This window comes from Fundulus heteroclitus, chromosome 12 (assembly GCF_011125445.2).
Source record: "Fundulus heteroclitus isolate FHET01 chromosome 12, MU-UCD_Fhet_4.1, whole genome shotgun sequence".
NCBI lineage: Eukaryota > Metazoa > Chordata > Actinopteri > Cyprinodontiformes > Fundulidae > Fundulus > Fundulus heteroclitus.
Genome location: NC_046372.1, coordinates 30,738,370 through 30,751,251, shown reverse-complemented (window position 1 = coordinate 30,751,251; position 12,882 = coordinate 30,738,370). Strand labels below are relative to the sequence as shown.

The window sequence follows — 12,882 nt, the reverse complement described above, 5'->3', positions numbered from 1 at the left end:
GCGTGACCTCGCACACATACGGAATCACACTCACAAGTTCTCCCAGCTGCCGTGGACCTAAGGTGGGTCGGGGGAATTTCGGCGCACCGTTCCACATCATTTAGAGGTGTTTCAGTGCAAGCAGAACTGATGAGGTTCTAATGAGTTTATATACAGAGGGCAGTCACACTGGGCCGTCGTAACTTAAATAGCTTTACAGCACTACAAAAACTGGGAATTTGCCGCTGAATCTTTTGCAGTGTAGTTCTTCTACTTCCCCGTATTACATGTGAAATAAAAGAAGCTTTTAACTTTAAACTTTATTGCCACTTTAAAGGGATAGTTCACGGTTTTTAAAATGAGCATCTGATAAAAGGTTACAGTCAATTATGATATTCCTTGGTGTGACTGATACTCCTGGAGCTTTCATTTAGGATAAATCAAAGTTAGTCGGTAGTAAAGGCTAACATCTAGCCCAGGAGGGGCGTCTGTCATGTTAAAACAACTAAACTCTGAAAATGTCAGCCATTACCTACACCCACTGAGACTAACTGACCTGGATTTATACTAAATGAAAATGTCAAAACAATTATCTACCGCAGGTAAGGTGTTAGCTCTGTTTAACCTTTTAACAGAACCTAGCTTACAAAAATCCTAAAAGCACCTCCTTCAGTTATTTAAACTCTAAATAGCAACTGAGTCAGAGTACCTGGTCCGAATAGTCGCTGTAAGACATCTTTTAAAGGTAGAGTGTGCGATTTTTTTTTCTGGAAGTCTTCAATAACTCGGCATGCGCAAGACTGTATTACTTTGCTCTTCTGCTCCTCAGGGGGATCGCATGAAAAAAATCTCCCAAATCCACTCTGGTCTCATTTCTTTCTACTGAGGCCTTCCTCTTCCCATAAACTTGTACGCGGGTAGCTTCTTGCGACTCTAGGCTATCTTCAAAGTATACGGAGAGAGCAGCAGCGCTACAATCAACAGCTAACACCAAAGCTAACCGCTAAGCTAACCGCATACATAAACACTAGATGTGCTCATGCGCAGCCAGCAAGCGGAAACTAGCAAGGAACGAGCACGCACACTGCCATTAAGTGAGCGCGTCAGAATGATTGGCATGTGGGACAACCAATAGCTGTGAGGGACAGATGGGGGGTGAGGGCAGGACCAATCCTCCAAGTTTTACAGGGATGCAGCTCAAATTTTTTAACCTCCTTTTTCTGAATACATAATGTATCGACTACTGTCAGGATGGAAGGACCAATTCACCCAGCATAACAAAACGTGTTTCTGAACAGGATTACCATCTATAGATTTAAATCCTTGCCTGTTTATATAAACTGCAGTTCTTTTTACTATCTGAAGGGTTTCTGTTACATTCACCAAATCCCTCCAGGAGCAGCCATTTGACAGGCAGCCATGATGCAATTGGACATTTATGCGAGAATACCACCCCTTCCTCTCCTAATGTCAGTTTCTGGTGTTCGGTTTTTGATAGTTCACCAGCCTACGCTGTGTTTCTGATCACTATCAGCAACATCCTCCGTTTCTTTTTAAACAAGGCCGAGCTGAAAAACACTCACGTCGCAGAGTATTCCCTACCTGGCGTTTGGGACGTGCCCATGCTTCTAGTATGTTTTATGACACCATTAGGAATGTAAGCTAGGGAGAGCATAAGTAGGGCCAAGGCAATTAGCATGCCAAGTGGCCCTTTATGATAGCAGTAAAGAAGCTAGTTCAAATCCCCAATACAAAAATAAGCATGAATTCCAATTTAGGGCCTAATGAACAGCAGGGAGTCTGGTTAATATTTTTAGGCACCATTTATGTTTGCAATGAAACCTCAGTGGACGGGGAGGAAATAAAAGCAGGATAGTTAAGGGTTGAAACCCTGCCAGATATCATCAGTCACTTCCAGCAAAAGTGTCTTTCCCCTTCACTTTGCCCTTCCCCACTTTGGAGACATTTCACCAAAAAAAAAAAAAAAAGGGCAATTAGTCTCTATTCAACATTTGTCTTGTCACAGCAATTAATAGGAAGGATTCTCCATTTTCTGTGTGAGCCATTTCCTGTTTTGTTTGTTTATTGGCTTATGTCACCTTGGCATGCTATTTCTTTGAACGCAACACAATAGCTTTGTGTGCTGAATCCTGGGTCTGCACACATTAGTATTCACCCTCAACCATTTTAAAAAGCCTCATGCTCTATTAGGTGTTACCTGATATAAAAGCAGGCGATTTTTGTCTTCCATTAAAAAACGTATCTCGTATCATTAAATTACCTTTTTTTAATTATTTGCTTACTTGCCTATCTGCTTTTTTCCACCCCTCTACTCACTGTCACCCACCTTGCGCGTCTGGCCACACTGGCATAATCAAAACACCGTCGAAGGTTCAATGTGAGAGGGAGAAAGAGAATGAAAGACAAGTGAGGAGAGGCGGGGAGGAGCAGGTCCCGGGATGCTTTATGGGTAGCACTGTTAAACGAGGCACGACGCGCGGTACACGGCACCCCTTCAGCAGAGCACACTTCAAAGCCTGTTTTTGCACTTGTACTGTCAACATTTGGGGAGAGGGAACGGAGTGAGGGTGGAGGTAGCAGCCTTTGAGCTGCGTTGGGTCTTAACACACCTCTTCTCCTTGTCTGTTTTCTCTTTAAGCTCCCCGCCTGTGTTCCAAATTGGTTATGTGCTTGCTGCATTACCTGACTTTTTGCTTCTTACCCAATTCAGTCATCTTTTTATGTTGTTAACGTCCCCCTTTTCTCCGCGCCCACTCTGACTTTTTCCTGTTTTTTTTATTTTATCATTTTTACTTTAACTAGCTCCTATTGTCTGCGTTGGTGGGGTTTCACCGTGTGTGTGGGTTTGTGTGTGTGTGTGTGGTATTAGGTAAGGTGAGCATGGAGCCAAGGGTGTAACATAAGGCAGGCCTGTCACCTGTGAAGCTGAATTGAACCCGAAACGCATGGGCCCCGTGTCTCCCTGGCTGGCAGCTCTTCACAGAGAAAACTCGTGTTTGATTGAAATCTTTTTCTCCCCGCTCCATTTCTTTTTGTTGATCCCCTTTGCTGCTCTACATGAGAAGGAAAAGCTGTACTTTCTACTGACAAGCAAACTTTTCTTTGTTTGCATGCGCTTTCTTGTTTTGTTTGGACAGGAACCTCACCATGCAGAATTAAACTGCTATGCAGCTTTTTTATTTTCTTCTTTTTTTTTTGCTGCTGTAGGCGTTTGGCCGTGTAAATGGGGCCAATAACGTGAAGTGATCCTGCACCGTACCTGCCCTAGTTTTGGTTTTAAAAGCATTATTATACTGAGATTAAATGTATATATTATTGGCTGATACAGGTGCATCTCAACAAATTAAAATGATATAAAATATATGTATATATATATTTTTATAATAGTCAAATTCAATAAGTGAAACTCATATATGGGATTTTGACAAAAACAGCGAGGGATTTCAAGCATTAACTACTGTTCATTTAGGTGTTTATAGCTTATAGCAAATGAAAACCAAAAAATTTAGTTCCTGAGAAAATTTGAATTTTAGATAAGCAAATAAAAAGGGAATTTTGAATACAGGAAGGTTATGTTATGGTCAGAAGCAGACAGTCACGGACCCACTCCACAAAGAGAGTAGTCCACAAGGGGTCGTTTCTACAGATACTGGCTGTATCTAAATATATTAATTGAGTGGAAAGGCTCAGTGGAAGGAAAAAGGGTGTTAGAAAATGGGGCGTAATCAACCAGGAAAACTAAAGCTTCGAGGGGATTGTGGAGCAAAACCCATTTAATGAATTAGGGGGAGATTCATAAAGTGTGGGCTGAGGCTGGAGTCAGTGCTTCAAGACATGCTGGTTTCATTTAGGAACAGTATTCTGTTCCTAAATGAAACAGGGCTGGGCTGGTCTTTCTGGCACTTGACTGGTTTTAACCTTACTTGAAGAACATGGACTTTTATGTGTCAGTAGGTAACTTTAAATCAAAGACTACATAGATTACATGTGGGGTCCCACAAGGTCCCATCTTAGGGCCCCTCCTATTCAATATCTACATGCTCCCCTTAGCTCAGATTATAACAAACAAGAAGATCAGTTACCATAACTATGCAGACGACACACAGCTATACATTACAATGTCACTAGTGACCTTAAACCTATTAGAATATTGTTCAGACCTGAACTTTATTTTTAGTCAAATTTACCTGCACTACTAAAAATACCAATACCTGGTTTATTGATCATGGTAACCCTGTGTTTGTTTGGATAACAAACTGATAATGAAGATGAAAGACACCAGACCCAGCAGTACAAATATGTCACGCTATGTTTAATGAATCTAAAAATGAGTTTGCCTTTTTGATATCAGTTACTTTAATTATCTCTTCAATAATCCAACTTTATTAGGATGCACCTGTATGTGCTGGCATTTTGTTGCTGGTGCCTAATACTTTTTTATGGATCAAGCATAGTCACTGAACACAATAATGAGGGCCATAACAACCCCTTACCATTTAGTTTTTCTACTTGTTGTTTTTATGTGGTCTGGTTTTGTCGGGAGAGCTCAAAAATAATCCACACCCCCAGTACAGCATCTGGATTTGCTGTCAACAGAGATATCACCTCCCAGGTCACCATATCGCTCTCGGTTTTTACCTTGTTGCTTCATTAAGGAATAAACAGAATAACCTGGGAGACACAAGAAGTTTAAAAAAAAATAAAATAAAAATGCTGCTGTTAAATGTTAAAACATTTAACACGTCTTTAATGGTGTCTTTAATGGTAAATAAATGTTCAAGTGTCCAGTTATTTGTGAAAATAAGTGCTTTTCAATGTTAAATTTTAATATCGGTGCAACCTACACAGCTCACAACCCATCTACAGAGGCCTCAGTCCTCGAAGCAGCACATCCAGGGTTCAAGTTCTGGCTTGTGGACCTTTGCCACATGTCTTCCCCCTCTCTCTCAACCCCATTTCCTGTCAGCCTACTTTCAAATAAAGGCCAGCAGTGCCACAAAAAAAAGTATATATATATATATATATATATATATATATATATATATATATATATATATATATATATATATATATATATATATATATATATATATAGATAGATAGATAGATAGATAGATAGATAGATAGATATAGACAGATATAGATATATTACGAGTTACCATTTAGTGCTTGATGCAGGGAGTCCCTTCTCTTTTCATCGCTGGTCTGTCTTTCTTCATCTTTTTTGCCTTTAAGTGCTGTACGGGTCTCACTTCCTCATTGTATAGTGCATTTGTACAGCTGTCCAGTAGGATAGGCTGGTTTGCTGTGGACAGTGAGGGGGATCCAGGAAGCATTGTGCGGTATGGACAGCCACACATGGTGGGTTAACCATTCTTTAAGCATCCTAACAGGACATTGAACACCACTCTGAGGCAATGGAAGAGAAATTGTTTGCGCGAACTTGACGTTTTTGGAATTTTTGACAAGTCCGTTTTTTTGCGACAATGAAGGCGTGGAGCTTGTTTATGCGTACTGCTTGTAAGATTTGTGCATTTGAGAACCGGAAGGCTTCACTGAACCGAGATAGTACAAGAGAGCCGATAAAGGCTTGTTCCCAGCCAGTGCTGAGACGTCCTTGTTCTCGTCCACAGTAGATAGAGCCACCACGAGACAACACGGAGAAACCGTATTGATGTGAGTTTGCTGTCTGCCTGAAGAATCAGAGAAGGTGTCAGTCAGCCAGACAAACAGAGTAGCCTGTAGTACGTCAACTTAGGAGAGATTTCTCAGACGACGGCGGCTCTTTGGTGCAGAGTCTGTTAAGTCTGGGTTTTCTGTTTTTTTTTCTATTAGTATTCTGATTCAGTGGCTACTGCTTGTCAATGTCTTGAATCTATCTGAGATAGCTGCTGAATGTGTGCGGATGTCTGAAAAGCGAATGGTTGCTGGTGACAGCCTTTAGTTGTTCACCCACTGCGGCGGCTGCGTTGATGTACAGTACCCATCACTTTCAGGTCAGGACAGTTTTCATCTAGGATCTAAGTTTTACATCAGTTGGGGAATCATGTCAGGCTGGAAAACCGTGTAACTCTCTCCACTGACAGTGTTGAACTTCATGTTAAGGTGTGAAGTCGTATAGTTTCCAAAAATTGATTTATCTTTTTAAGTTAAGCAGTGGGGCTTTGTGGAATACCACAATAAAATAACTATATTTTGTTAAGACTGAAAGGATTCCAGCTCCGAACTCTTTTCCACCAAAATTTTGCTTTCGGTTATACAATATCCATCTTCCCATTATGTTTGACCAACTTCCCTGTCCTTGTTTGCTCAAAGTGGTTTGCTGTGGCAGGTTTTCACCACACATAGCGTTTTGAATATAGGCCAAAAATGTTACATTTTGGTCTCATCTGACCAGAGCACCGTCTTTATATGTGTTTGCCTCTAATGGTGAATTGCTGTTCTTGTAAAGCACCAATGGAGACTGTGACCACTGGGCCATAAATGGCGATGGGGATTAAACAAACATTGGATCAAACCGTTTCCTTCAACTCATTTTAGAATCAGTCATTTGAGTTATGTGATTATTTGTTTAAGCTCTATTTAACGTTACACCCATCTAATTGGTTCAAAATTGTGGATGAAGACCCATAAATACAGACCCAGCACACATGATCTGTGCAAAATCTATTCCTGAGTTTGAACTGCTAACACACAAACAAGTTTCTGGTAGTGAAGTTGGTATTAAGAGTTTAACAGTCCTGATTCAGACGTCCACAAAAAAAAAAAAAAATCCACTATTTAGGTGTAACAGTTTTGTTTTACTTCCTTTGCAGAGTCGGTAATTTGGGTTGATGTGCATTTGTTTGAATTAGTGATCTTAAAGTTGCATATGACTGGATATACTTCTGAGAGACATCAATCTACTAATTACTTCCCAAGTCTGCACTGAGTGCTTTAAATGTTTCCATTGTGTTGTACTGGCTCATCAACTGAGCGCTGACACACAAACCAGTGCTGGCACAGAGAGGCCAGCAGCTGCATTCATTTGTGATCATGAGGAGGAAATGGAAAAGCCTTTGCAAATTAAATGCCATTTCTAAACTAGATTAATAATCTGGCTGGATATACTTGCATTTTTAGCACACATAGGGTTTTGACATTGTGCTGATTTAAGTAAGCCTGCTGTCATTTGGTAATTATGTTGAGTGAATTCTTTTTTTTTCTTTGTAAAAAGACAGGAGTTTTGTGTCTTTCATGTTTTAGGTTTTAGGTATTTATTTTCTGGCTTATGATAACCAATCATAAGTTTGGTTATGATTACCAAACTTACTTGCATTTGCTAAATGCCAGAATAATTTGAGATTTTAAGTTTTATATTCTTCAAATACAGTTTACATACATTTTCTCAGTGGGTCACGGTGAATAGTCTTTAAATTGCAAGACTACAGTCAAATGTTTTGGGTATCTTTACACAAAAGTCCCACAATAGTTTGAATTTTGTCCCATTCGTCTTAACTGAACTGGTGTAACTAAGTCAGGCTGAGTATGCTGCTTTGCTCACACACACGACTCTCATATTTTCTGTGGGGAAGAGATCGGGCTTTTTAATGGCCAATCCAAAACATTTAATTTGTTGTCTTTAAGCCTTTAACAACTAATTGACTCTATGCTTAATCCATCTTCCGTTTGAAACACGTATTCATACCAAAGCTTTAAAATCCCACCTTGTGTCTTAAAATGTGGCGTTCATATTTTCACACAATGTTTTTTCCTCGCAATGCCATTTTTTATTTGTGGGCGCAGTCCCTTCTACAGAAAATCCCCCCACACCCTGATGCTGCCATCTCTGCACAGTTGGTGTTATCAGGCTTCCAAGCTTCCCTCTGTCCCCCTGTAAATATTACAATGATAATTTTTGCCAAACATTTCCATTTTACTTTCATCCCACCATAACATGTGTTAAATATATTGAAGACCTTTGCCACTGAGTTACATAATTTGGAAACTAATAGCGCCGGCCTGTCTGAGTGCCCGTTCAGTGCCTGGTGCCGGACACCTTTTATTGTGGACAGTGATGCTTCTTACCAGCATGGTCATTTCCTTTTGTTCTAGGGTTGATATGCTCATTTTGTACCAAATCACGTTCATCTCTGTGAAACAAAACCCTTCCCATACCCTTCCTGTATCATACGATGGCTGGATATTCCCTTGGCATTCCCACTTGCATGATATATACAGTATTTGTTTGAACAGAGGAGTGAGGAACCTTCAGCTATCTGGAAATTGCACCCAAGAAGGAACGTGACTTTTGGAGGTCCACAATTGTCTTTCTGACATATTAGTTGATTTCTTTAGATTGTTCCATGTGCTCATGTCAAGGTGTGTGTACAGTTCTCAGTTTAAAGTATTGAAACATAAAATATATTGTTCTGGGATTAAGCATATCAAAATAAGTTTGCAAAGCCTTGTAGCCGTAAAGCAAGAAGATTCTAATTTCATTTAGTTTTTTTTTTTAAACTGTAGAGGCCTCATTCAGTCTGTCATCGTCAGAGAAATAACCCAAAGCCCAACTCTGCAGAGTCCTTCGTGTTCACATAAGCCTGTGAAGCAGAACTGTGGGTCCAGGCTGTGGAAGCACGTATAGAAGAAGGAACATCAGTCATTTTAAGGAGAAAGAAAGCTCTCACAGATGTGCTATTTAACAACGTTGGTAAAAGATGAGGTGGATGACAGTTTGTACGTTGTGCAATAAATAGTTCATACACCTACAAAAAAATCAGGGTTAGATCAGAGTAGATTTAGCTCTAATTTGGTGTCTTGTGATGTAACTCCAGATTTATCTGCAGGGCATACTGCCGTCTGCAGCCCGTGTCCTTCCTATCCGTCTCTGATGGGATGACTGTTGGCTGTCCAGTGTCTCCCACGGGTCCTCTCCCTGTTCTTTGTTTGTCTGTCTGATCCCTTCCTGTAGGCCACTGTTGCACATCTGCGTGTGTGTTTTTGTTGCACGAGCATATATGGACCTTTTGCTCTCAACTGTGCTCTCCTTCGGTGCTTTTTTTGCGCGCGCACGCTCGCCTGCATCTGTGCGCGCGCGCCTGTAATCAGTGTGTAATCCCTTCCCCGAGGCGGCCGTTCCACACAGCTGGACCGGAGCCTCTGGAGGGTCTCCGTGCTATTCAAGCATCCTTTGCTCTCTCCACCTGACCGAGTGCTCTGTGTGTGTGTGTGTGTGTGTATGTGTGTGTTTTAACAGGTGCAGTACCAACAGCTGAAACCGGATCCCAATCCCAGTCCAAATAAAAGGAAGAAAAACAACCCCGGGTAGATCACTCCGTCCGCCCACGGACTCCTCTCTTCTTCATTTTTCTCCCGCTGGTCTGACACTGGACACGGAGGAGCAAAGTCTTGGCTGAACCATCCTTCTTCTATTTATATCCTGTCTTGTTTTTGTTGAACTTAATTTCTCCCTTCAGCAGACTTTACAGTTTCCTTAAATATAATTCTATTTGAGGAAAGACTTCAAGAAACCTTTAAATTGTCGTTCTTGTTATTCAGTCTTGCTTTTGATACATCGTCTTTTTTTTTCTTTTTTTTTCTTTTATATATATATATCAGCCATGTCCGCTGCTGTGCCCTTCCCTCTGGAAGTCTGTGTGCTTGCCACAATAGTCAAATACATACAGTTAAAATATATATAGATGATTAGTTACATTTATGTTAATATAGACATTAACATAAATGTTGACATTTAGCTTGTACTATATATGGCTTTGAAACCCTTTTGGTAAAACGTTTCTACTTTCTAATCGTTTTTTTTATACTAATGCACCCTTGTTTTTATCTCCTCCTGAATGTGTTAATGATTTCATGTTTTCTGGCAGTAGATTGGATCGGTACCGCCTAAATCAACAAGCTTACACGATCAGCAAACTTCGTCGATGGCTAAGGGATATATGTAACTTCACAAACAAGTGCATCTCGGTAAATTACAATATTACTGAAAAGTTGTCCGGACCCAGTGCCTCAAGAGCCAGCACACACACACACACACACACACACACACACACACACACACACACACACACACACACACACAGACGTATCCAGGATTTGGGCTTCAGCTGTTGCCTTCTGTGTCACGCCACTCCAGAACCAGAGATGACGTCAGAAGAATCTTACCTAGCAGAGAAAACAAAAGCAGTGTATTTTAGCTCAGCAGCCCAAAGAACTCGTCTCAGTTGAAGGTACGTTTAATATAGACATGAAGGTTCTGGAGTCTGACGGAAGAGTGGAGAGGCACTGAGTCCAAGCTGCTTGAGTTTCCACAGCCGGTGATGATGTGGTGAGCCATGTCATCTGCTAGCGTTGTCCGCTGGACTTGATCAGGTCCAGATTCAGAGCAGATGTCTATCAGGACATTCTATGGAGACGCTGATTTTATTTTCCAGCAGGACTTGCCCACCCCGCCAAAAGTACCAATAACAGCTTTGACAAAACTGGGTTCCACTTGATTGGTTAGCAAACTCCCCTTAGACAACTTAAGAAACGCCAGATCCAAAGCAGTGAAAACCAGCTGAAATCCACCGAATAAAGCAACCTGGGCTTGCTTGACACCGCCACAGAACCACAGGCTGATCAACCCCGTGCCACCACACATTAACGCAGCAGTTCATGCAAAACAAGTGCCGATCAGTTATTGAGCCTGTGTACTGTACAGTACACGGACATGCTTTTTAGTCTCAAAAATGCTTTTATTATTCGTCTTTACCCGCTTTTCCGTGCAGGGTCACGGGGGGGTCTGGTGCCTGTCTCCCTTTCAGTATTTGTTTGACGTGAAGTTTAAATTTGCCCTTTCATTAACTGTATGACGTTAATGAACAATGAAACTGCAAGAGCTTAGAATAGAATTACAATTCTATTTTTATTATTCTCTAATTTATCGAGATGCAATAGGAAACAACAAGCTGTGCGGTCCTCTTTCCGTTTTTTTTTTTTAGAACTCCCTAAACCAACAAGCAGGAAAGGGGCTGGCTGGAGGATCGTTCGGAGTAGGACTGGATTCGCTGGTAAATACGCAGTTTAACCCCGCTGACGTCTTCAGCCGGTCGGAGCGACACCTTCCCTGCGAGGAGGCGCTGCAGACCGGGCCTGCTGTCGCTGTGTTTATATAGATGTCACCCGGCCTATGCAGAGTGTCATCGAGCAGGCAGGCAGGCCTTTAGGCAGGCACAGCCCTAATCTTGTTTGAAAGGCCGGTCTCCTTCCCTCTCATCTCCCCGTGTGTGTGTGTGTGTGTGTGTGTGTGTCTGCCTCGGCGGCCACACATGAAAGCATTTACACACAAGGCGTACACTCCTTCAGCCCGGGCCCGCATGCAGACACAAAGAGCCCCAGCGTCTCTCTCTCTCTCTCTAGCTCTTAAGGGAGAGGAGGGAAAGCATGCATCTCTTGTAGGAAGCCTTGCACACTGTAAACCTACTTGCTCGCAGATGAAAACAGAATGTCATATTTGAGCAGGAACATTTCCTCCCTCTAAACCCGCACGCAAACACAATCGCGCTCGCGCGCACACACATAAACAGACACGCAAAACATGCTCTGTATGATGCGGCGCCCCGGGCTGGCTGCCCTCTCCATCTGCCCCACCTCCTGTGCCCACAGCTCAACTTTGATCAGCCCTTCCAGAGACACGGGCTCGTACGTGTGAGCCGAGCATTTACGCATATACACGTTTACGCAATCAAAGATTCGCTCAGCGTCGGCGTGGGGAACAATTGCATCTCCCCTCCAGCTCTAGACTGATGCTCAGATTCAGTGTGTGTGTGTGTGTGTGTGTGTGTGTGTGCTGCAGCAAGAAACACCAGCTGTTATTTGGTGTTGACTTTGTGGAGATGCTTGATGAGCAGCAAGTCATTGTGTGACAAGACAAGGCTCTGAGGGGACTTAGGTCTGAGATGTCAGGGATGGAGGAATGTGTGTGCGTGTGTGTGTGTGTGTGTGAGTTTTATCCTATTTCAAAACCCACTTGCAGTCATGCTTTCCCCCGTTTGCTCTCTGCGGTTTCCTCATTCGTCAGTAAGCAGGGTTGCGACCCTGTCTGAAGGGATGGTCTCTTGGGCTTCTTGCAGAGCTTCTCTTGAAAGATCACAGCACAGGCTATGTTTGAGGAGGTCCTGTCTCATCCTATTGATCCCTGCCTCCATTTCCCATTGCCTCGACTTCTTTGTCTGACTGTCTTTAAGCCTGTAAACCCCTGCTCACTGCTGCTAGTGTCATCTATCCCCCTCATCTGTCTGTCTCCGCGCCGTCACCTTCCACCTTCTGGAGCTCCTTTCTTCCTCGCGTATCCGTTTCCACGCCTCAGTGTATGATTTCATTGTCTGATCCACGTGGAAAACAGCAATTGACTGTTTTTTGGGTTTTTTTTTAGCGCATCGCCACAAACTTTGTTACTTTGACTCCTGAGGGATGGATTTTTTTTGTAATGCCTGATGAACTGCTTGAAAATTTGAGATTGTTGTTTGTTTGTTTTTTACTGTAACAGTGCCAGCAACATTTGTTGATATCCCTGGTAAAAAGTCCTAAAATTGATCAACCTTTTATTGAGACAGGATAATGTCAAAGAAGAAAAAAAAAAAAAAAAACATCCTGAAATTAAGAAATAATTAGCATACCTAAAGACTTCTAGAAAAATAATTTTACCTAAAGCAGCTATTTTAACTTGCGCTTAACTTTTTGAAGTTGATCAGAAGTTATAGAAAAGCCCTACTTAGTAATCCGTGACCTTTTGTCTCCCTTGGCCATACACAGACATGACATGACAATAGTTAATGTCCTTTATCTACACTTCAAAATAGGGAAAACACAAGAACATGCCTTTTAACATAGGCCAGAAAT

The 12,882-nt window shown here is 42.0% G+C and overlaps 1 protein-coding gene across 6 annotated transcripts in view; it reads left to right on the top strand.

The window, feature by feature from the left end:
* The window catches only part of mctp1a (multiple C2 domains, transmembrane 1a), a 179,922-nt gene extending 170,213 nt beyond the window's left edge, over positions 1-9,709 (top strand). For all 6 annotated transcript variants that reach the window (XM_036144424.1, XM_036144423.1, XM_036144425.1 and 3 more), the window contains one exon: positions 9,239-9,709. In XM_036144424.1, the coding sequence (XP_036000317.1) occupies positions 9,239-9,310 (72 nt within the window). In that variant the 3' untranslated portion in view covers positions 9,311-9,709. The remainder of the gene's footprint in view (positions 1-9,238) is intronic.
* Positions 9,710-12,882: the final 3,173 nt, after the last annotated feature.